Below are 24,374 nucleotides of genomic sequence, written 5' to 3' on the forward strand. Positions count from 1 at the left end.
AAATCCTGATACTGCAGTGAGGATCTCAGACATACTGATCACACTGAATGACACGTGGTTCTAGGTTACCAAAAGTAAAAAAATCACAAGAATCACAGTAATTAATGCTTTTCCTAATTTCAAACTGAATTTAGGATTTAAACATGTCAAAGACATTCCATGAACTGAAACCTTGCATGGACCAGAAATCTTTCTTTCCTCTGGAAAAAAAAAAATTGTCTTTCTTAAGATGATTAGAATTCTGCAGTGCTTCTTTTTCTCTACATTAAAAAAAAATAGTATACTTATGGCTGATTCACGTTTTTGTATGGCAGAAGCCAACACACTATTGTAAAGCAATTATCAAATTTAAAATAAAATTTTAAAAATAAGTTTCTAGTAGGATCTCAGAATCTGCTAGTTTTATCAGAACTGCTAGTTTTATCAGTCACTTCACCAAAATTATTTTTTTCTGTCAAATTTGTGGCTTGAGTTTTGGGTAAGGTTCAATGACAGCTGAATGAGGATATACCATCTCAATGCAACCTTCTCCCCATCTCTATAATTAAATTTAAAATTAGCATGCTGCTTCCTCACACTTCATTCCATTGCACTTGCCTCAATTTCCCTTGGTTACAAAGTGTGTTGGTTATGAATATGTATTAGAGCTTGCTGTCAAACACTGTGAACATCTTCTGGAGCAGAAGATTAGATATGTTATTTCTAAACAGATGCATCATTTTATATCATCCCTTGCAATTTTCATCTACCAATGAACATTCATAAGAGGTTGAACAACAGAACAGAAGAGACTAGTCTGCCAGCCAAAGTTCATACTGCTCTTTTTTCTTGCTCCGATGGATTTTAGTTGGCTTTAATTTTCATTTACATTATGATATCAATGATTCAAGAACGCAGAAATTTGAATGGAGTTAAATTTTTGTGACTAACAAAGACACAAACCTTGAAATCCCTGTACTGAATTGAAGGTTTAGAATTAAGCTTTCCCATCAGTTCAGTTCAGTTCAGTCACTCAGTCGTGTCCAACTCTTTGTGACCCCATGAATCGCAGCACGCCAGGCCTCCCTGTCCATCTTCATCTCCCGGAGTTTACCCAAACTCATGTCCATTGAGTCGGTGATGCCATCCAGCCATCTTATCCTCTGTCATCCCCTTCTCCTCCTGCCCCCAATCCTTCCCAGCATCAGGGTCTTTTCCAATGAGTCAACTCTTCGCATGAGGTGGCCAAAGTATTGGAGTTTCAGCTTCAACATCAGTCCTTCCAATGAACATCCAGGACTGATCTCCTTTAGGATGGACTGGTTGGATCTCCTTGCAGTCCAAGGGACTCTCAAGAGTCTTCTCCAACACCACAGTTCAAAAGCATCAATTCTTCTGTGCTCAGCTTTCTTCACAGTCCAACTCTCACATCCATACATGACCACTGGAAAAACCACAGCCTTGACTAGATGGACCTTTGTTGGCAAAGTAATGTCTCTGCTTTTTAATATGCTGTCTAGGTTGGTCATAACCTTCCTTCCAAGGAGTAAGCGTCTTTTAATTTCATGGCTGCAATCACCATCTGCAGTGATTTTGGAGCCCAAAAAAGTAAAGTCTGACACTGTTTCCACTGTTTCCCCATCTATTTGCCATGAAGTGATGGGACCAGATGCCATGATCTTAGTTTTCTAAATGTTGAGTTTTAAGCCAACTTTTTCACTCTCCTCTTTCACTTTTATCAAGAGGCTCTTTAGTTCTTCTTTGCTTTCTGCCATAAGGGTGGTGTCATCTGCATAACTGAGGTTATTGATATTTCTCCCGGCAATCTTGATTCCAGCTTTCCCATACACCCCCCCGCCCCCCAAAAATGGGCTTCCCTTGTAGCTCAGCTGGTAAAGAATCTGCTTGCAAAGCAGGAGACCTGGGTTCAATCTCGAGGTTGGGAAGATCCCCTGAAGAAGGGAAAGGCTACCCACTCCAGTATTCTGGCCTGCAGAATTCTATGGACTGTATAGTCCATGGGGTTGCAAAGAGGTGGACACAACTGAGTGACTTTCTTCATGCTTCATATTTCATACCCCAAAATTCAACATATTTCCTATCCAATAAATAAGTTAGAAGTGAATTGCAGCTTCAGGATAAAAAGTCAATAAATCTTTCTCTTTTACATAAAGATTATAATTCCTAAGAAGTATAACTACTCATATCTTTTTTTCTCTAAGCCCATGGAAGTCTTTAATTTTCTGCTATGGACCTAAACCATGTACATCACTATCATCTCTTTTAACTAAGCTTAAAAACTTAGAGGGAGCAGCCTGACCAATGGAATGGTGTTGCCAAGAGACATTTGAGTTTCACGTATCTTCATTTGGAAATATCCATACAGTAGGATAAATATACACTGTTTTTAAAAACAATTGCTGTCTCTTCATTGGAAACCCATAGATGGAGTCAAAGAACTGCACACATCCATGAATTTCTGGCATATTAGAGCTGAAATTTTAGAGAATCCATACCAAAACCTTCATTTAAAAAGAAGAAACCAAGGCCCAGAGAATTAAAAATAATTTTCTAAGGTCACATATCTCACTGCTGCCAGAAATAGGGTTAGAATTTAGAATTTCTAATTCCTAACCACTTTAATCACAGCACAAATACACTGACTTCAGCAAAATCTGATTGTCTCTAGGATAATGCATTCATCAGCAACAACAATAAAAACAGAAAAATATGAGATTGGAATGTGTATACCCAAATAGCCTCATGCAATTTTGATAAAAGCTATTTAATGAGAACCCTGAAGCTTCCCTCATGGCTCAGACGGTAAAGAATCTGCCTGCAATGCGGGAGATCTGGGTTCAATCCCTGAATCAAGAAGACATCCTTGAGAACAGAATGGTCACCCACTCCAGTATTCTTGCCTGGAGAATCCCATGGACAGAGGAGCCTGGTGGGCTACAGTCCATGGGGTTGCAGAGTCAGACAAGACTGAGAAACTAATACTTTCAATTTCACACTGAAGCTTTCTGATGAGGTACTTAAAATTTACATATGAACTCTGAATCAACAAAGTAAGCAGGAAATGAGTGAGAAAGATTCCATCCCAGGCTCTAAAGGACAATTTTTTTTTTTACCAGATTATCAGCTCTTTCCTGCTGTTGTATCCTTCTTAAACCAGAAATCCAATACTTCAACCAATCTCTGGCCCTTATACTTATTCCTTTGATGTCACTCTTTCATCCCAGGTGTCCAGCAAAACACTAACCCTGGAAAACCATCTTCTCCATGCCTACAACCAGGTTGCTGAACAAATATCACAGAAATGCACAGAATGGTGCCACTATAATAAAATACATGATCTCCAACCTCAAAAACTCCCTCTTTTGCTAATAGGAACCCTTCCATGTTTCCTGTCTGAACTCATTTGCTTTCTTCAAACACCTACTTCATCATTTCCTTGTCCATTCCTAACAGAAATCTGACTACTCACTCACAGAAATGAAGAAGAAGGACAGTAGAGAGGAGAAGTCGGGAGTTGGGGGAGCATCAATCAGATGGGAGCTTCCTCAGTCTTCTGCATACACACAGAGACTGACCTGCATCTGTAGCCATTTCTTTCTTCCTTCCTGTGGCAACAGAAATTCTCCTGTTTCCTAGGTATGTCCTTCCCCCACCACCTCAGTGAATATCTTCTCTTGCTGTCTATTGACTGCTTTTCATTAGCATTTCAGTGTAGTCAAATTACTTGAACTGTTAAAAATTTTACCCAACATTCCCATCTCTTTTAGCCACTGCCCCACCCTTCTCCTTTCAAACAGCCATCTTGAAGGAATCACGTTCCTTCACTGTTTCAATTCTCTCTCCTCCAACTTACTCAGTCTTTGCAATCCAGCTTCTTTCCCTTCCCCTCCACTGAAGCTGTTCTTACAAAGAGGATTAAAAACTTGTAGTTAATCTTTTATGGATTCTTTCCAATTCTTATAAGGTAAAATATACCAAGTTAATTTTGATGCCAAAATATCTTTATTTCAGATTCTTGATACTCCTCTTTAGTTGGAAAGTGAAACTTGAGGCACATGAAAGACATCAATCAAGAAAGAAAAAGGTTCAAGCTGCTCTAAAGGAAAGAAGAATTTGGTAGTTTCTGTTGTTTGATTAAACAGTTGGGAAGAGAATAGCGTCAGACAGGGGAGGTGGACAAGATGGGAGATAACAAGATGGCAGATGGTGACATGGTCACTGAGAAAATTCCACAGGCAACATAGCTCAAAAAATGGTTGGATGGTATCACTGACGAGATGGACATGAGTTTGAGCTAGCTGCGGGAGTTGGTGATGGACAGGGAAGCCTGACGTGCTGCATTCCATGAGGTCACAAAGAGTCGGACATGCCTGAGCAATTGAACTGAACAGAGCAATATATGTATATCCTACATTAGGAGGAATATATGTACATTCTGCAATAATAAAAATTGCTTTGTTAAAAAAAAAAAAAATTGATATACATAAATACTTAGCTTTTCATGAACCTCCCTCCGTGTGACTTCAAGCCACTATGATAAAGCCCCCCACATATACACACATCCTCAATCCCCTCCTCCGCTCTTCTGCTGAAGAATTTGGTCTTCGTGACAGATTGCTTTGGGAGCTTTCCCTTCCCCAGAACTTCACAGTAGCCTGATCACACCACATTAGTGATGGGGAAAGCTCCAGTCTTGTTTCTGGCAGTATTTACCAGTGTCTGTTCACTGACCAAAGTCCACAGTTGATCAAGGTTGACGGTTGGGCAGAAGCTCTGCCAGAAAGCAAGGAAGTGATAAAAGATTGATTGTGATCCCTTGGACAGTAGCCCACCAGGCTCTTCTGTCCGTGGGATTCTCCAGGCAAGAATACTGGAGTGGGTAGCCATTCACTTCTCCAGGAGACCTTCCCAACCCAGGGATTGAATCCAGGTCTCCTGCATTGCAGGCAGATTCTTTATCATCTGAGCCAACAGGGAAGCCCTAAAAGATTGATGGAAACTTGTAAAAAGGATGTAGGAGCTGGTTTGAGGGGACTGACACTGACCAAATTTGGGGCAATTTCCAATATCAGAAAGAATAATGATGGTAATAGATAATAATGCATTGAATAGAATTAATGAATCCATAAGTCTGTAGTAATACTCAAGATACAGAGACAGAGCGATAATGGGGGAAGAGAACAAAAGGGGTGAGAAAGAAGAAGCCTCTTTTTTACAGAGTAATGCTATGTTTAGAACAGTCCCTCGGTCATGTCTGACTCTTTGTGACTCCACGGACTGTAGCTCACCAGGCTCCTCTGTCCTCTGTTCTTGTGTCTCCTGCATTGGCAAGTGGGTTCTTTACCACTGCACCCCCCGGGAATACAAAACCCCTAGTGGACCCACTTTAATCAAGGGATCCAACTTATGGAATCACCAATAATGGGACAAACAACATGCTGTGCCTCTGATGTCTCAAGAGGTAGACACAACACTTCTTAAGAAGTATTCTTGAAAATGGTGAACCTCAATCTAACAGTGTACCTAAATCAAATTAATGAGAAAATGCAGATTGTGAGATGTTCTAGACATGGCATGACTCCTCAAAAATGTCTATATCATGATAGATCACAAAAAGTAGGATTATGCTTCTCGATTAAAGGAAACTAAAGGAAATGTGTAATCCTGGAAAGGATCTGTAATTAAAAGAAAAAAAAGACATTACTAGGACAAATGGGATATTTTAATATACACATTTTATTAGGTAATATATGAAGTTAAATTTAGAAGAAGGCCCTTGTTCCTAAGAGATATATTTTGAGCTAATTGGGGCAAACTATTATCATGCCTGAACTTACTTTTAAATGACTGAGGTAAAGCAATGTACTATGGTCTGAATATTCATGTCCCCTCAAAACTCACCAATTGAAATGTTAATGCCCAACATGATGATAGGCAGTGGGGCCTTTGGAAAGTGATAGTTTATGAATATGGAGCTCTTATGAATGGAATTAGTGTTCTTTTACAAGAGACATCTAGAGCTCCCGAGCCCTCTCTACCATGTGAAGACACAACAAGGAGTCTGCAGCCTGGGAGAGGGTCTTCACCCATCCGTCCTGATTCCCTATCTCAGACTCCCAGTCTCCTGAACTGTGAGTAATAAACTTCTGTTGTTTGTAAGCTACCCATCTGTCATATTGTATTAAGTCTCCTGAAAGGAGTAAGACACTGTATATATGTATATGTATATGTGTGTGTGTGTGTGTGTGTGTGTGTGTGTGTGTACACACACCACACTGGACTTCCCAGGTGGCACAGTGATAAAGATCTGCCTACCAGTGCTGGAGACATAAGATACATGGGTTTGGTTCCTGGGTTGGGAAGATCCCCTGGAGAAGGAAATGGCAACCCACTCCAGTATGCTGGCCTGGAGAATTCCATGGACTGTATAGTTCATGGGGTCGCAAAGAGTCGCACACGACTGAGAGACTTTCACTTTGCGGGGGTCAGAGTAGTAAAGAAAGCCCAAATTATAAGATCACACTGTGTAAAATAACACTGGAAAATTAGAAGTAAGTTTGAGTAAAGTTTAGGGTTCTTCACTAAGAGTAAACAGACAGAAATAGATATCAGACTACTTTGGGTGATATTCTGGTTCTGCCAACAACTGAAATGGACCTGCACAAATCCTTTCATTTGGATTTTTGTTTCCTCATCTGTAAAATATAGGCAATAAAATAGTTCTCTATAATCTCTCTCTTGATGCTAAAGCTCAATGAAAGGAAAGTGATGAAGAAAACTACTTAATAGAAAGACAACATATCTAGAGGAGGTGCTACTTTTATTTTTATTTCTTTAACTTTAACTTTTTCTTTTTTGGTCACACAGAGCAGCATACAGGATTTTAGTTTCCTGACCAGGGTTTGAACTCATGGCCCCTACAATGGAAGCACAGAATCCTAACCACTGTACCAACAGGAAAGTCCAAAAAACGGTCCTGCAGCATCATTAGACCATACGTTTAGAAACTAGTAGCAACAAGTCTTTAGGCTATTAAGATATACTCACATTTTAATAACATTTATCTTTTCATTGAATTATGGTATAGATAAAGAGCCCACAAAGCCATTTGGCATACCTTGCCCTGCTACAGGCATGGTTCTATTCTCCCATAATTGAGACCTTGACACATACACAAAAACACACATTTTTCATTTTAGAATAATATTATGCACTGTTCTGTTATTTTCTTCTTTTCACTGAATAGTAAATCTTGGCGATTTGGTGTCTTCCTTATTCTTTTTAATAGCAGAGTAGTAGAAGTATACCTAAATTTATTTATCCATTAATTTATTGATGAACATTTGGGCTATTTTAAATACTCCATTTTGTCAACAATATTACAATGAATATTTTTATACAAATGTTATTTCTGCCCCTGTCATGATTTATTTAGGATAGCTTGTAGAATTAGAATTGCTGGTTCAAAAAGTATTCATTTGATATATTTTGGAAAATTGCCTACCAAAAACAGCCTTGACAATTTACAGTCTTAGTAACAGTGATCATTTCACTGATTCTTTGCCAACAGAAAATATCATCAATCTTTCTAATCTTTTCCAAGCTGATGAATGAAAAGGCTGTCTTCTTACTTGCTTAGAGCTTCAAATCCAACTCCTAATGAATTTGAGTATCTTTTAACATGTTTAGCAGCTATTTATATGGTACTTTTCCTTGAATGCACAAAATATGACAAAGTATGTAATATATATTATATGTAAAATAACATTGTATGTAAAATAAGGCTACATATGATATGTATATGTGCATATATGGGTAGATATGAACAAAAAAACACACTGGAAGGATGCAACATCCAGTAGTTACCAGTTGCATTGTTGTATGGCAGAAAGTGATACAACATTATAAATAAATCATCCTCCAATTAAGAAATAAAATAAATAAAACCATTACAATAAAAAAAAGCATAACTACCAAAAAAAAAAAAAAAAAGAGTAGTTACCCAGACTAGTCACTGAGGGTGGGCCAGAGGGGATTTCACATGATAAATTTGATTTTGTAACCATGAAGATGTTGTATTCATTCTAACTTGTTTTTAAAAGGACTGTTAAATGAAACTATGACTGACTGCACCAACTTGTCCTGTTTGCCTGTTTGTCCTCCCTCATCTTCTGGGAAATAACCCTGCTTCTCTTTCTGTATTGTATTGTATGTATGGACTCCAGTTGTTTCTTAACCCCCTTGAAGAATTTCCCTAAGATCCAGTCTTAGATACTCTGCTCTTTCCTCAAGATGATCTCATTTGCACCCAAGGTCTCCACCTTCAGGGATCTCACACGGATTTCTCTCTGCCTTTCTGATCCTTCGACTCGGCTCTAGTTGTACTTAATCAGAGTATCTGCAATTAGTACAAGAGAAGAACATACAGGAGCTATGAGGAAAGGAGACAGGAATAGGTATTAAGATATTAATCCAGCCAGGGTGGAGAGAGAAGGCTTTCTGGGGACAGCAATATTTAAACATGAAGTTATGAATAGGAGTTAGCTGGAGATTGTGGGGAGAGAAGCAGGAATATTTCAACCTGAGGCACTGGCATTTGATAGGTTCTAAAACAGGAATACTCTTAAAGCATTCAAGTAACTAAAATGCCACAAGCATGGACAATATGGGTAATGCTCCAATGTCAGATAATTTTGTGATTGACTTGTTGGAACTGTAAGCCTAACTGAATACCGGTGGGGAGGGGTGAGCTCTGGGCTTGAAGTGGGGAGGTTCCTTTGAGGAACCTCAAAGGATTCCTTTGAGAGAAATGGATGTCCCCATTCTCTATAGCCGTGGTAGAGGGATGTGGAGAAATGGGTCTTAGACTAAAGTAAAAAGGAAAATATTTTCTGGTATCTTTAGGGGCAGAGCTGGATATCTCACAGGCTGGAATCAAGATTGACAGAAAAAATATCAACAAACTCAGATACGCAGATCATACCACTCTAAAGGCAGAAAGTGAAGAATTAAAGAGCCTCTTGATGAGGGTAAAAGAAGAGAGTGGAAAAACCTGGTTTAAAACTCAAAATTCAAAAAACTAAGATTACGGCAGGCGGTCCCATCACTTCATGGCAAATAGATGAGGGAAAAGTGGAAACAGTGACAGATTTTATCTTCCTGGGCTCCGAAATCACTGCAGATGGTGACTGCAGCCACGAAATTAAAAGATGCTTATTCCTTGGAAGAGAAGCTATGACAAACCTAGACAGCATATTAACAAGCAGAGATATTCACTTTGCCAACAAAAGTCCATATAGTCAAAACTATGGTTTCCCAGTAGTCATATATGGATGTGAGAGTTAGACTGTAAAGAAGGCTGAGCACTGAAGAATTGATGCTTTCAAACTGTGGTTCTGGAGAAGACTCTTGAGAGTTCCTTGGATAGCAAGGAGGTCAAACCAGTCAATCCTAAAGGAAATCGATCCTGAATATTCACTGGAAACACTGAGGCTGAAGCTGAAGCTCCAATACTTTGACCACCTGATGCGGTGAGCCAACTGACTGGGAAAGACCCTGATGTTGGAAAAATTGAGGGCAGGAGGAGAAGGGGGCAACAGAGGATAAGATGATTGGGTGGCATCACCAATTCAACAGATGTGAGTTTGAGCAAACTCCAGGAGATGGTGAACGACAGGGAAGCCTGGCATGCTGCAGTTCATGGAGTCGCAAAGAGTAGGACATGACTGAGTGACTGAACAACACCAACAATCACCAGGGCAAATAATCAGTTTGGCCTCCAGCTCTAAGGAATGAGGAGTCTGGTATACTTCCAGGGGGGACTGAGGGGCTGAGAGTAGCCTGTTGGCCACATATATATGACCAGAAGTATGGAAAGGGAGCAAGCTACTAGGATACCAAGAGAAAGGTCTAATTGTCCAATAGAACTTTCTCTGATGAAGAAAATGTTCTATAATCTGTACTCTCCACTGTGGTGGCTACTAGCCACATGCACTTACTGAATACTTTAAACATGGTTGGTGCTTGTGAGGAACTGAATTTTTATTTTATTAAGTAAGTTCTAACTTTATTTCATTTTAATTTAAATAGCCACCTTTGGCTCAAGGCTGCCATATTGGACAGATCTGGAGAAAGACCAGTGTGACAACCTGGCCTCAGAGGTTGTGAGAATTAAGAAGAGAGAACGTGGGAAGCAACAGAGTATAGGAAAACTGTGTTCCTGGAAGTCCTTAGCAGAGAATGCTCATGCCCAGAGTCAAGATCTAACAAGACTCTTTTCCATAATATGTTGGCAACACCTGATGAGGGGAAAAAATTACCCGAGGGACTTGGTATTAGACCAGAGCTTCAGGGAAAGATCAGAAATCATGAAGGGCAATTCAGGGGCTCTTATCATTGGGTGTAACTATACTTGCTAACACAGCACAAATGCAAAATCAAAATAGCATAGAGTATATTTCTCCAGTTGTCTGTTTTCTTCATTTTTCTTTCTTAATTTTTAGGAAATTTGAAAAGGTAGGCTGTGCCCTTCATCTTGATTTCTCTGGTGGCTCAGCAATAAACAATCTGCCTGCTATAGAGGAGACATAGGAGACGCAGCTTCATCCCTGGGTCGGAAAGATCCTTTGGAGGAGGGCGTGGTACCCCACTCCAGTATTCTTGCCTGGGAAATCTCATGGACAGAGAAGCCTGGCAGGCTATGATCCATGGGGTCACAAACAATTGGACATGACTGAAGTGACTGAGGAAGCACACAGGTCCATGGTGTAAAGGTCTGGCTAAGTTGATATACTACAAATAAATAGCAATAGGCATCTTTGCTTGCTTGCTTTCTCCTTTATAACAAATTTCTTGCTTGCCTTCTCTACTCCAATCCTGGCCAAAGCTTAAGGTTAAAATATCTGTCCCTCAAAAAGTACTCTTCATGACCCTCGCTGACCCAGATTAATTTTTATAAATGCCAGTTCTGAAAGCAAACAGAGAAATTAGAAAAGGCATGAAGCTGTTATAACTTGTCACAAAATTCAGCACAAGGGCATTAGTGTTCAGGAAGGCCGATTTTTCACGTGTGTTGACAGAGAACTTCACTTGCTTTTGTTCCGATGATAGCATCCTTTGTTAACCTCCCCATGAATTCTAACAACTCAGACAAAACCACCAAAGCATTGTCTGTTGTTTCCAATTGTGCCAACCACAGGGCTATCGAATTTGTCTTCATGCTATTACCTTAATGATGAGAAGGGGAAACTGCAGGGTTCACTGATTTTCTGCTGCCATCAAAAATGAGGTGTTTGATTCCTCTAAAGGAGCTGGAGTGAGAAATGCTCTGACCTGCTGCCTTTGGTCAGCAAGTGATGGATTGACTGAGATTGCTGGATGCACTCTGTACTATGGAATACAGTGTAGATTAAGCTTTACCTGTTTACCTTCTCACAGACCTCCACTGAATGCCTTCAGAAAGGAAAAAGTAATTTAAAAAAAGCAATGAGTTATTCCTATCCTTCCCTTTCATTCTTCCACCCTTCTCTGCATTGATTTATTATAGGACTTATTATTTGCTGATTTGCATTAATTCCAAGTGACCAAGGCACAGTGTCTGTGTGGCACTAATTTGACATGTTCGTTTAATTATTAAAGTCCGTATCCTATTGGATTCCTTTTCCTTAGAGCAAATCCCAAAGGGCGGGTGCCTGGTGGCCAGTGGGAGCCCTGCCATACAAAGGGCTGGAAGGTTGACAATCTACCCCAGGGCCCTGGCTCTGCCCTATAGGGTAACTCAATTAAATATCTTTGAGTTTCTTCTCCTCATGTGTAAATGGGAAATAAAAATACCTGCCCTGACTACATTCCAGGCTGGTGAGAGGATCAAATCACACGATACCTACAGAGGTATTTGGTAAAATCTCACAGTACTTCAAAGACATTAAATTTTTATTCATCATTTTTACCTCCACTGATTTCCAGGAAGAACTTGAGTTCAGTACAGTACATAGGCAGTCAGACCATTAAAACCAAGACAAAAGAACAAGGATCATAGAATGAAAACAGAAGATAATTGTTTCAGAAAAATTTATGTTAAGAATCATTGTATCTATTGAAGACTAACTTTAACTTTGAACTTCCTGGCAACAAAGGCAAAACATAAAGCGTCCTTAGGTACATAGCTTTCCTTAATCTATGAAATATAGCACACAGGTTTATTAGGAGAGATGGAAATTTTCCTACCATTGCACTCTGAGGATAGTGAGTGAGACTGTTTTCTGGGCACACATCTGCCTACCCTTTCCAGCTGTCCTGGCAGTAGACATGGGAGTTTGGCCCACAAAACCCTTCCCCACGTGCTCCTTCAAGCTCTTACTCCCACGACTAGCTTGACACACAACTAGCTTGACACACGGCAGCCTGAAGGCAGAAGATGGAAGGAGCTTGCCTATTAGAATCCCTACTTGGAGCTGCTGCCAATTAGAAATATCTGCCGTCTACATGAGTGATAAATAAACCTCTATCATTAATGTGCTATTATATACTTTACACTATTTGCACACCCTGTTAAATTTTCTAATTTCAGACCTTTAATTTCATACTATACAGTTGTTAACTATCAGTCCTACCTTAAAAATAATTTTTAAGTGATCTTCATGGACTGTGTCATATTTTGACACAGACAAGCAAAATCTAACAGTTCTGAGGAGAGGTGAAACAAAGATGGATGGTTTTATTTATGTGTTTGGGATGGTGATGTCCAGGGTAGAATAAAAAAGAAGCAAGAAGTAAGAAGAGTTCTGGAACATAAGCTACATCTAGGAAGGCCTGTCCATTTGGATAAATTAATAGCAAAGATACAGTGGGCAGTGAGAAGGCAAGTCCCTTATGAACTGGGAGAGTCCTAAGAGTTTAGAAAGAAGGACAGGGACTTTGCTAGCAGTCCAGGGGCTAGGACTCTGACCTCCAATGCCAGGGGCTAGTGTTTAAAACCTTGTCAGGGAACTCTGATCCCACATGCCAAATGGCATGGACAAAATATAAATAAAGTAAACTCATTTATATATATATAAAAAAGAAAGGCTAAATAACGGAAAAGTGGGAATCTGTCTTTTTTTTTTCAATCTCATATCCTTTTAATAGATTACCACCGCTCCCCGCCCCCCCACACCCACCGCTTAATTTAAAAATACAGACCACCACTGTCACCATCAGTTGGGTTACTCAAATAATTTCTCCTCATGTCTGGGAGAGGTGAGGATGGAAGGGGTGGAACAGGAGGATCAGAAGACCGAGATCATTCTTGTTTGTTTGTTTGGAGGGGGGGTTAATATGACTCACCTAACTGTAAATGTATGTAATTAAATTTTTGATAACAGTGACTTTCTGGATTCATTAAAGTCTACCTTGCCTAGCAGGGCATCAGAACTCTTGGTTTTGTCCTGTTGGTACAAGGGAAGCATTGTTCATAAGCCCTGCTGTAGACAAGAATGTTGGTAATTTTTATAAAGACAATCAAGCATGAATACATCATAAATTCTGTGGATTTAATCATTTATTATACCTTAAGAACATTTTTCAGAACTGCAAATACCTCCTGAACTTCTCTGGTCTATCGAGGTTAAGTGAGCACAAGTGTGTTGTTTAGATTCCATTCACCCACCACCCAAGATAAGTGTGTTCTGAGAACCTTCCCTGAACATCTCTGGGGACTTCCTGTTAGGGTTTTTACTATGCCTTTCTCACACTGAACTGTTTTGGCCCTTCCTACTTTAAGCATAAATAGCTCACCATTTACATATGGTTTAGGAGCTTTATTTCAAGCTATTTAAGCTTAAGATTTAGTAGGACTCAGGCAAATGGCAGCATGGAGCAGACAGGGTAGGGCCAGAAAGGATGTGCCAGGGTTTGCTACAGACAGCGTGGCCAACAGAGGCAGGTCGGGACCCAATCCCGAGAGCCCAGCAGCGTAGCAAACTATAGACCCAAGCCAAACAGGCAACAAGGCTCCCAAGATCAAAGAGTGGATTGTCCTGATACAAAGACGTCAACGATGGAAAAGTCAAGAAAAGAAATATTCAAGAACCTACATAGCCACAGTCTTGGGGGAAAAAATCAAAATATATCAAGTCTCAATGCAGCGTTTCCAAAATCCCATTTCCCTTGGGCCATTAATTTCTACTTCTCAAGATTCCTATAAAATCAGCAAATCATAGGCATCCTTCTTCACACAGTAAGGAGCTACTGAAGTATTTAAGAAAATGTCAAATATGTTTGACATTAAAATAATACGACTATCCAGAGAGCACATCATTTCTTTAAGTAGGGAAGTTTGGGTAGCAAGCATTTTACAGTTCTATGACTAATACAAGTTACATTCCCTGCAAACTGATATATGGCTTTTTGGACACCATCACTTAAAATAAAAAAAACAAAACAAAACTCATAGTTACTTTTCTAGTACTTCTATCCAGATAACTTCTTTGTTCTAAAGAAGAGGATCAAGATATCTTGACATCTTTCACATGCTAATCAAATCTGAAATAAGAGATGAAAAGATGAGCTTTTGTACTCCTCTATGTGAATTTGTGTCTTTGCAACTCATTGTTTCCACTTCCTACCCCAACCAAAAGGAATATAAAAGCATAGTTGTGAGTGTTAGTCAAAGTTTAACTTTTGGGGGGAAATGTATGTGTTAAAGTTAAGACTCTGTTACAGGCCATGTGGTTCAATTTCTACTCACTGAAGATATAATAACTATGTTGACTGAGCACTTTTTCTATATCAAGCACTCTTTCAAGTGCTTTCCAGATAATATTTCATTTAATCCTCACAAAAACCCTATTATCCCCAGGTTAGAAATAAAGGAAACTGAGGCTCGGAGAGATTAAGTGATTTGCACAAAATCACCTTGTCAGTGACAAAACAAGGATTCAAATCCAAGAAGTCTGACCCCCGACTTTTAAACACTGATTCTGACTCATTTACACCATCATATAATAAACCTAAGCACTACTCACGTTCTCTTCCCTTTTTTTTCTTAAAGAATTTTTTGTTGTGGACCATTTTTAACGTCTTTATTAAATTTGTTACAATATTGCCTATGTTTTATGTCTTGGTTTCTTTGGGCACAAGGCACGTGGGCTCTTAGCTCCCCAGCCAGGGATCGAAGCTGCACCCTGTGCCTTGGAAGGCCAAGTTTCAACCACTGGGCCACGAGGGAGGTCCCAAGCACTTTATTTCTAAATGTTACTACTAAGATTTATATGGTATGTAATAACTCATTTGGAAACATGTGAAACATTCACTACACAATTCAAAGACTCATCTTTCCACTTTTTAATTAAGCATTGCCACTGCTATTTAAGAACATGGACTTTGCCTATTACCTGACAACTCTTCAGCTCCAAGTAAGCAATCTGGGTACAAGAAAACAAAACAAGAGATAAAAGGATCCAATTTCAGAATTGTGGCATTCCAAGAGTGTGTCTTTAGTGAATGGACTACAAATAACAGCCTTCAGAGTTCTATGATGCAGAACAACCCCTGAGGGCAATTTTTCCTTTTACATCAATCTACACCTGTGACCTGTGGGCCCATCCCTCACCGCAGATGGAAGGGAGTTTGTGGAAATCATCTAGTGTATCATTCTTCTCTAGGTGTCTGTGCTGTTTATGGAAACTGTGTTGTCTCGAGGGCCTAATTTTTATTCCTGGTTGTACATTTGCCATTGGATCATTCCATTATTTCCATTGAGTCTGTTAAAACTGGATGGACTTTCACTTTTCCTTGAAGTAAGCCTGCAAAGCTCAATTTCTTTTTTAAACGCTGTCATTAGATTCTCTAGGTTCACGTGAGCTCTGAATAGTAATCTCTTTCTCCTTTTCACTCCATCAGGGGTACCTGATCTTCAAAGTGGTTAATTTCAAAACAAGTGATCCAGTCTTTGAAACGTGTACAGATTAGAAAAAAAAAAAGATCTTGAAATTGAATTGTCCCATTTCACCTTGGTTCACTCCAGACTAATCAGTAATTTGGAAAGAACATCCACCCCCAACCTTTTGTAGCAGTTTCACTCTCTAATGCATGGTCTTTATAACATAGACTCTCCTAACAGACCCTAGCACTCTACTTCATGTTCTGAGCACCAGAACAAAACTGCCCACATTTCTGTTCATTCCAGAGTCAAAGCTGTCAAAGTCTGTGGTTACACTTTTCTGAATGCCCTCAAGCTGTCAAAATGTTTGCAATGTCTATCAAAATATGCCAGATTCATTCGGGACATTGGACATGAGCAGCATTAAAAGTCTTTTCAGACAAGTGGGTTTGGATGAACTGCAAAAACATGAAGATTAAAATGAGAAAAGTGTAGGGCAGAGCATGTCTGTCCTACTAGATATGATAGAGTCTATTAAAAAGAGATGATTGATACTAATGGGACATTATCAACACAGGTAGCATTTAACTGGTTATACAAAATAGGGTATAGTAGTTTTTCAGTGGCTAGAAACTATTTTGGGGGGGTAGGTAAAGATTAAAATTTGTGCCAATTACAGGGCAATAGAATGGTTAGATTTCACCATGCTTTATTAATTTCAAGGTGGTATTCCCAAACATTGTATGTCTGTTTCAAATTAACATGACATTCTCAAGCACCCCCAGAGGACATCCTGAAGCCCTGAGAGCATATTTTAGCAAGTATAATGAAGTAGAAAGGATGGAGGCTCATGTCTACTGAAATTCCACAACATGGAGGAACACTTCTTCCTATCAGCACAGAGGCTAAAAGTCATTTTGATGTACGCTGTTCATTCTGCACAGCTGCAGAGTTCCAAATTAATTGAGATAGAGAGAAGGAACTTATTCATTTATAGCTAAAATTCCTAAGGTTTATATGTAGAATTAAAATTCAAAATTTTTGTTTTCATTGGCATTGCTCCAATATTTGCAAAAAAGAGTGACAGACCGATTCCTCACAGGAGATCTGGGACAATGAAGTGCCACTATCTGCTTTGAAAAGGAGCCATGTTGCTTTGGGTGAGGCAGGGGAGAATGTCTGCACACAGGGGGTGCATGCGTGGGAGCACGCTCTGTCATGTCTGACTCTGTGACCCCACGGACTGTAGCCCACCAGGCACCACTGTTCATGGGATTCTCCAGGCAAGAACACTGGAGTGGGTTGCATTTCCTACTCCAGGGGATCTTCCCAACCCAAGGATCAAACCTGCATCTCTAGCGTCTCCTGCACTGACATGTGGATTCTTTACCATTAGCATCACCTGGGAAGCCCATATACCTGGAGGTACCTATTTGCATTTCCAGAGGGATATTTCCATGTTGCCTACAACAATGGTTGTTACTGGGAGTCACTCTAGAGATCTGGCTTCCCCTTCTTAGCATCATAACTTTCTATTTTCCAACAATACATTGATCTCTAAAACAAAAGTTGTCCAGGAATTCGTTTTCCTTCCTGGATGGTAATGATATTCAGTAGCAGCAATTTCATACTAAATAATTTCATCTCACCCAATGAACCAATGGATACAGTTACTCTCATGTTAAATCCAAGTCTGATTAAGTCTCTTCAGTTCCCTGTTGTATCTCTCAGTTGTGTCTGACTCTTGCATGACCCCAGGGACTGTTAGCCTGCCAGGCTCCTCTGTCCGTGGGATTTCCCAGGCAAGAATACTGGAGTGGGTTGCCATTTCCTTCTCCAGGGGATCTTTCTGACCCAGGGATTGAACCTAAGTCTCCTGCATTGCAGGCAGATTTTTTACCACTGAGCCACCTGGGAAGCCCTGTTAACTATTAAGTATATTAAAAAAAAAAAAATCTTTTAAGAGAAAAGTCTTTGTTTCAGCCCTGTCTCTTTCACAAACAACTCAAACTCTCCGGCAAATAAGATGAGTGCTTACCTCAAAGGCTCTCTGTATTTGGACAAAGTCGCCCAGGGTGAGTTGGTTCTCAAGCAGCGCTGTGCTGGCATCTTCCTTTGCAATTGCACCACGTGAAGCCCTCTCCGGGTTCTCTGGCCGGGGCTGAGATCCTTTGTTCAATCCAGGGGTAGCACTGTGGCAGCTCATAATGGCTTCACCTCTTTTCAGCAGTCTTCAACTCTCTCTGTGAGTTTTTTTTTTTCTTTTCCTTTTCCCTCAACAGGTGCCTTTGAAAAGAAACAACTTAGCAATTGAATTACAAAATAAAAGCACATTTCAAGGCACTCAATTAGGAGGCAAAAAATTCAAGCCCAGAGGCAGGGAATGAAAGCTCTTGACCCTTACTCTTCCTTAATTCCAGTTTATTTTCAAAGCCCACTGTTGAATCCTTTTAAAACATCCCCCCACCGATATTCTGTTTAACCTGGCTTGATTACAAGAGTGTAAAAGCTTTCCCCCGGGGTTATAGCAACTGACACAAAATGCAACTTCTAATACTCGTTTAAAATGCATTAGAAAAGCAATTTCTCAAAATCTCGTTGGCTAACCTTGCTTTTATTCATATGTCGTGGATTTAAACTCCGTTTTCTTGTCTTGAGGTGTGAGGTGACACAGCTGGAGAGTTTCTGTCCCAGTGAAGTGTGTGCCTCTGGAGACTAGCTTCCCAGCAACACGGCCTTGTTTGTTTCATGCGTGCATGCTGTGTTTGTGTGCTTCCTGGCAACCAGTGTGAAGCCGACTAAGGTTTCTCCTTTTTCTCCTCCTCTTCACACCCCCATCCCGCCTCGCAACTAATGACTGACCTGAAGGTTTGAATAAATAATGTAAACATTGAGGGTTTTTTAAAGGACAATTCAGCCCACTCATTTTTTTTTAATTAAACTTCATCACTGCAGTATTTAAAGACAACTTTTATAAACGTATTTTCTATGAAACATGTTATGTATTATGAAGCAAGATGAGTATTCAAAGAAAACAACAATGCATTTAGGAATTTTACATTTTCTATGTAAAAAATGTTTCATTTGTGTTTAATATGCATCCATTTCTTATCATCTCTTTGTCTTCGTTTCTATGTCTATAAAATGGGAATGGTTTAGCTTGGTTTTTTTTTTTCATTCCTTTCATAAATATTTATTGAGCACCTACTATATATTTTTAAATTTCATTTATTTTTTAATACCAAAAATGTTTTATGTTGGAGTATAGCCGATTAACAATGCTGTGATAGTTTCAGGTGAACAGTGAAGGGACTCAGCCATGCATAAACATGTATCTGTTCTCCTCCAACCCCCACTCCCATCTCGGCTGGCACATAACATTGAGCAGAGTTCCCTGTGCTATACAGTAGGTCCTTGTTGGTTATCCCTTTTGAATAAAGCAGTGTGTACCCTACTATGTGCTTTTGACAACATTGGGAACAATGCACAGTTGCAAATGGCAAATGTCAGAGGGAATGCTAATTACTTCATATAAGAGATTAATCAAACTCTCCAAATATTTCATTTTCTGTCCCATCTGGAAGTAAAATTATCATCAGTCTAGAGTAGGTGCTCTGTATCCACAGGTAGCATAGGTTTTCAATTCATTGAAAATGTGGAAGCAGAACACAGTATAACATAATATGATAAATCTTATGATAAAACTACCTACAGTACCGTCACAGGTTCAGCTAATATTAATGAAAAGAAAGGAAAAAGGAGAAAATTAACATTTTGTTTTCACATTTACCATGTACCAGGCACTACACTAAGCACTTTGTAATTCCTTATCTTCTTAAAGCTTCACAATAATCCTGCAAAGCAGACAAGCTCACTCTTCCCACTTTACAGATGAAGTGAAAGTCACTCAGTCATGTCTGACTCTTGTGACCCCCATGGACTGTAACCCGCCAGGCTCCTCTATACATGGAATTTTCCAGGCAAGAATACTGGAGTGGGTTGTCATTTCCTACTCCAGGTTACAGATGAAGAGGCAACATTGACCTCAAAAGTCTCACAGTTAGTAAGGTGTAGAAAATGGCAGAGTGGCTCCTGGCTTTAGATGCGTGCCTCCTCTGAACCTTATTCTTATCTCTGTAAAACTGAAAAGATGTTCTCTAAGTTTTCTTCCAGCAACATCACCCAGTGAGCTAGTGTTCACAGGCACAAGGTGATACAAATCACGTTCCCTACAACACAGAGATGGACGCATCCCACAGGCTTCCCTGAACCAGTAGTGAAAAAAATGAAATATCATTCACCCACCCATTAATTTATCCATCTCTCTATCATTCATTCTGAAAATCATTTATTAAGAGTCTCTGACTTGGACCTGGTGCCTACCCCCGAGGGACTTACAGTCTTGTAGGAACAATTAGCTGTCTGGTTCATCTTTCATGTCAAGTCCCAACCTCTTGCTGTTTCCAGTCCTGTGTGGAGAATTGTGAAGTCATATGCAGGCTCAGTGGAGAAGGAAATGGCAAACCACTCCAGTATTCTTGCCTGGAGAATCCCAGGGACAGAGGAGCCTGGTGAGCTACTGTCTATGGGGTTGCACAGAGTCAGACACGACTGAAGCGACTTAGCAGCAGCAGCAGCAGCAGCATGCAAGCTAAGAGGAAAAGAGTGGCATTATAAATTATAAATGTGTATCACAGGCACAAAAGGGCTGAGGGGGGCATGTTTATTACACATTTAACTTTCCTGGTTTAGCCCTTCAGTAAATTAGATCAAACATCTTTAAGCCCTAATATGATAAATTCCCCTAAATTATCTCACATAAGAATAAAATCTGTCTTCTTACCATCCTAATTAGCAAATTAATAATAGTTTAGTTCAGTCAGATCAGTCCTATAAATGTCTATAAAATGTTTTATAGTGATCTGTTGGAGAGTTGGGCTTAATTCCATAACAGACACTAATGAGGGAAGGAAGAGGAAATAGAAAAAAATACTCTGTGAAGCTGCACCAGGAGAGGTAAGCATCCCACTGGCTGACAATGCAAAATTCTCTAATTATTCTAAGACAGTCAAACTGCCTGGATGCCTTAGCTTGCACAGAGATGCAGCTCAAAACGTATTCATTAGTCAAAACAGGAGACTATAATGAGCAGCCAACAAATTACTGTAGAAGTTAATCAATTCACACAGCTTCCTTCCTGTAAAATCATGGCACTAGAAATCACTCTCAATCATAAAGCCTTCCATGGCTTTCACCTTCTTTGTAACGGTGTGGTTAATTTTCAGGTTAAACTTCTACCACTCTAAAAAGTCTATACCTAGTCTTTTGTGTGTACATGTGCTCAATCATGTCCAACTCTTTGCAACTCTTGCCTATGCTGAAATTTACCCTCCTTGCTTTCCAAGCATCAGTTATGAGTTTGTGAAAATCTGCCACGTGCCCAGTCCCATCCTAGGCTCTGTGTGGGACAGGGAAGTGATGAAGACAGTCTGTGCTCTCAAAAAGTGGAAGGTCCCTGGTGATCCGCTGGTTAAGAATCTGCCCTCCAATGCAGGAGACATGGGTTCAATGCCTGGTTGGGGAACCTACATGCCATGTGGCCACTGAGCCCATGCACTGCAACAAGAGAAGACTGCACACTGGAACGAAGACCCAGTGCAGCCTAAACTTTTTGTTTTTAAAAGTGGGAGCTCTAGTTTGGAGGGAAAGCTGACTGACTGACACTTGCCCCTCTCTCCTGCAGGGACCAGCCAACAGTCACCAGCACAGCAGAGCACTAGGCACCCAAGAGGACCATGCAAACAGATACATCACTAGCTTTTGCTTTTTTTGGAACCTTGAGCCTGCATCACTATCCCCACTGAATAGACACTCCCATATGTGTCCCTGTCACAATTCCCAGTTCACCCCCAAATCCCTGCTCTCTTCCTCCCCTATAATTCACACCCACCAACACAAATAGCAGGTCCTGCCTTTCCTCTTAATTTTCCTTCCCTTTGTTTCTCCTCTCCTCACACCAAGGCCTGTTCTTACTAACATTCTTGTGCACCCTCTGTCGCTTAATCGTGTCCAACTCTTTGTGACTCCATGGACTGTAGCCTGCCAGGCTCCTCTCTCCATGGGATTTTCCCGGCAAGAATACCTGGAGTGGGTTGCCATTTCCTCCTCCAGGGGATCTTCCCAATTCAGGGATCAAGCCCACATCTCCTGAGTCTCCTGTATTTGCAGGCAGATTCCTTACCACTGAACCATTATCTTTGACTAAATTTCTCCCTTCATCTCCTTCACATAAGAGAAACCAGCTTCCCCTTACAAACCCCCTTTCTCACCAAACCATCTCAAGTTGAGGCTGCTCCTTGCCCCGGGGTCCCCTCCCTCGGGGCCAGTGGCAAGGAGTTTTCCCACAGTCTCCTTGCTTCTTGAAGGCACGCCTTCCCAACATGGTCCCAGTGGCCAAACACACCCCTACAGCCCTCTCTTTTCAGCTCCCAGCTCACTTAAAAATCACCTCCTCTCGGAGCTTGAGAGAAAGGACCAGCTCCACCCTTGGCACCTTTTAAGCCCTCAATAAATATTAGTTCTTCTGCTTCTGTCAGATCCCTACCATTTGGGTCCTTTATTGAGCCCATATTTGCATAAAATGTTCCCTTGGTATCTCTAATTTTCTTGAAGATATCTCTAGTCTTTCAAATTCTATTGTTTTCCTCTATTTCTTTGCATTGATAGCTGAGGAAGGCTTTCTTCTCTCTCCTTGCTATTCTTTGGAACTCTGCATTCAAATGGGAATATCTTTCCTTTTCCCCTTTGCTTTTCACTTCCCTTCTTTTCACAGCTATTTTGTAAGGCCTCGTCAGACAGCCATTTTCTTTTTTGAATTTCTTTTTCTTGGGGAGGGTCTTAATTCCTGTCTCCTGTACAGTGTCACGAACCCCATCCATAGTTCATCAGGCACTCTGTCTATCAGATCTAATCCCTTAAATCTATTACTCACTTCCAATGTATAGTCATAAGGGATTTGATTTAGGTCATACGGTAATCCAAGTCTATGCCCTGACCAGTAATGCTGAAGAAGCTGAACTTGAACGGTTCTATGAAGACCTACAAGACCTTTGAGAACTAACACCCAAAAAAGATGTCCTTTTCATTATAGGGGACTGGAATGCAAAAGTAGGAAGTCAGGAAACACCTGGAGTAACAGGCAAATTTGGCCTTGGAGTACAGAATGAAGCAGGGCAAAGGCTAACAGAGTTTTGCCAAGAGAACTCACTTGTCATAGCAAACACCCTCTTCCAACAACACAAGAGAAGGCTCTACATATGAACATCACCAGATTCTCAACACCGAAATCAGATTGATTATATTCTTTGCAGCCAAAGATGGAGAAGCTCTATACAGTCAGCAAACACAAGACGAGGAGCAGACTGTAGCTTAGATCATGAACTCCTTATTGCCAAATTCAGACTTAAATTGAAGAAAGTAGGGAAAACCACTAGACCATTCAGGTATGATCTAAATCAAATCCCTTATGATTATACAGTGGAAGTGACAAATAGATTTAAGGGACTACATCTGATAGAGAGAGTGCCTGATGAACTATGGATGGAGGTTCGTGACATTCTACAGGAGACAGGGATCAAGACCATCCCCATGGAAAAGAAATGCAAAAAAGAAAAATGGATGTCTGAGGAAGCCTTACAAATAGCTGGGAAAAGAAGAGAAGTGAAAAGCAAAGGAGAAAAGAAAAGATATTCCCATCTGAATGCAGAGTTCCAAAGAATAGCAAGGAGAGATAAGAAAACCTTCCTCAGTGATCAGTGCAAAGAAATAGAGGAAAACAACACATTGGGAAAGACTAGAGATCTCTTCAAGAAAATTAGAGATACCAAGGGAACATTTCATGCAAAGATAGGCTCGATAAAGGACAGAAATGGTATGGACCTAACAGAAGCAGAAGATATTAAGAAGAGGTGGCAAGAATACACAGAAGAACTGTACAAAAAAGATCTTCACGACCCAGATAATAACGATGGTGTGATCACTCACCTAGAGCCAGACATCCTGGAATGTGAAGTCAAGTGGGCCTTAGGAAGCATCACTACAAACAAAGCTAGTGGAGGTGATGGAATTCCAGTTGAGCTATTTCAAATCCTGAAAGATGATGCTGTGAAGTGCTGCACTCAATATGCCAGCAAATTTGGAAAACTCAGCAGTGGCCACAGGACTGGAAAAAGTCAGTTTTCATTCCAATCCCAAAGAAAGGCAATGCCAAAGAATGCTCACACTACCTCACAATTGCACTCATCTCCCACGCTAGCAAAGTAATCTCAAAATACTCCAAGCCAGGCTTCAGCAATATGTGAACCGTGAACTTCCAGATGTTCAAGCTGGTTTTAGAAAAGACAGAGGAACCAGAGATCAAATTGCCAATATCCTCTGGATCATCGAAAAAGCAAGAGAGTTCAAGAAAAACATCTACTTCTGCTTTATTGACTATGCCAAAGCCCTTGACTGTGTG

At 40.3% G+C, this 24,374-nt stretch overlaps 1 protein-coding gene and 1 long non-coding RNA gene across 2 annotated transcripts in view; both read right to left on the bottom strand.

Moving 5' to 3' along the window:
* The window catches only part of WDR49 (WD repeat domain 49), a 152,923-nt gene extending 134,858 nt beyond the window's left edge, over positions 1-18,065 (bottom strand). The window contains exon 1 of the mRNA XM_081573649.1: positions 17,898-18,065. Within this exon, the coding sequence (XP_081429775.1) occupies positions 17,898-18,065 (168 nt within the window). The remainder of the gene's footprint in view (positions 1-17,897) is intronic.
* Positions 18,066-18,109: 44 nt separating this feature from the next.
* On the bottom strand, positions 18,110-22,791 carry LOC145523053 (uncharacterized). Its single transcript, XR_014066327.1, has 3 exons — positions 20,258-22,791; positions 18,467-18,721; positions 18,110-18,145 (listed from the first exon to the last, which is right to left on the bottom strand). It is a non-coding gene; the product is annotated as an uncharacterized LOC145523053 (long non-coding RNA).
* Between the last annotated feature and the right edge of the window lie 1,583 nt (positions 22,792-24,374).

This window comes from Giraffa tippelskirchi, chromosome 2 (genome assembly GCF_054371585.1).
Source record: "Giraffa tippelskirchi isolate mGirTip1 chromosome 2, T2T-mGirTip1v1.2.pri, whole genome shotgun sequence".
Lineage (NCBI taxonomy): Eukaryota > Metazoa > Chordata > Mammalia > Artiodactyla > Giraffidae > Giraffa > Giraffa tippelskirchi.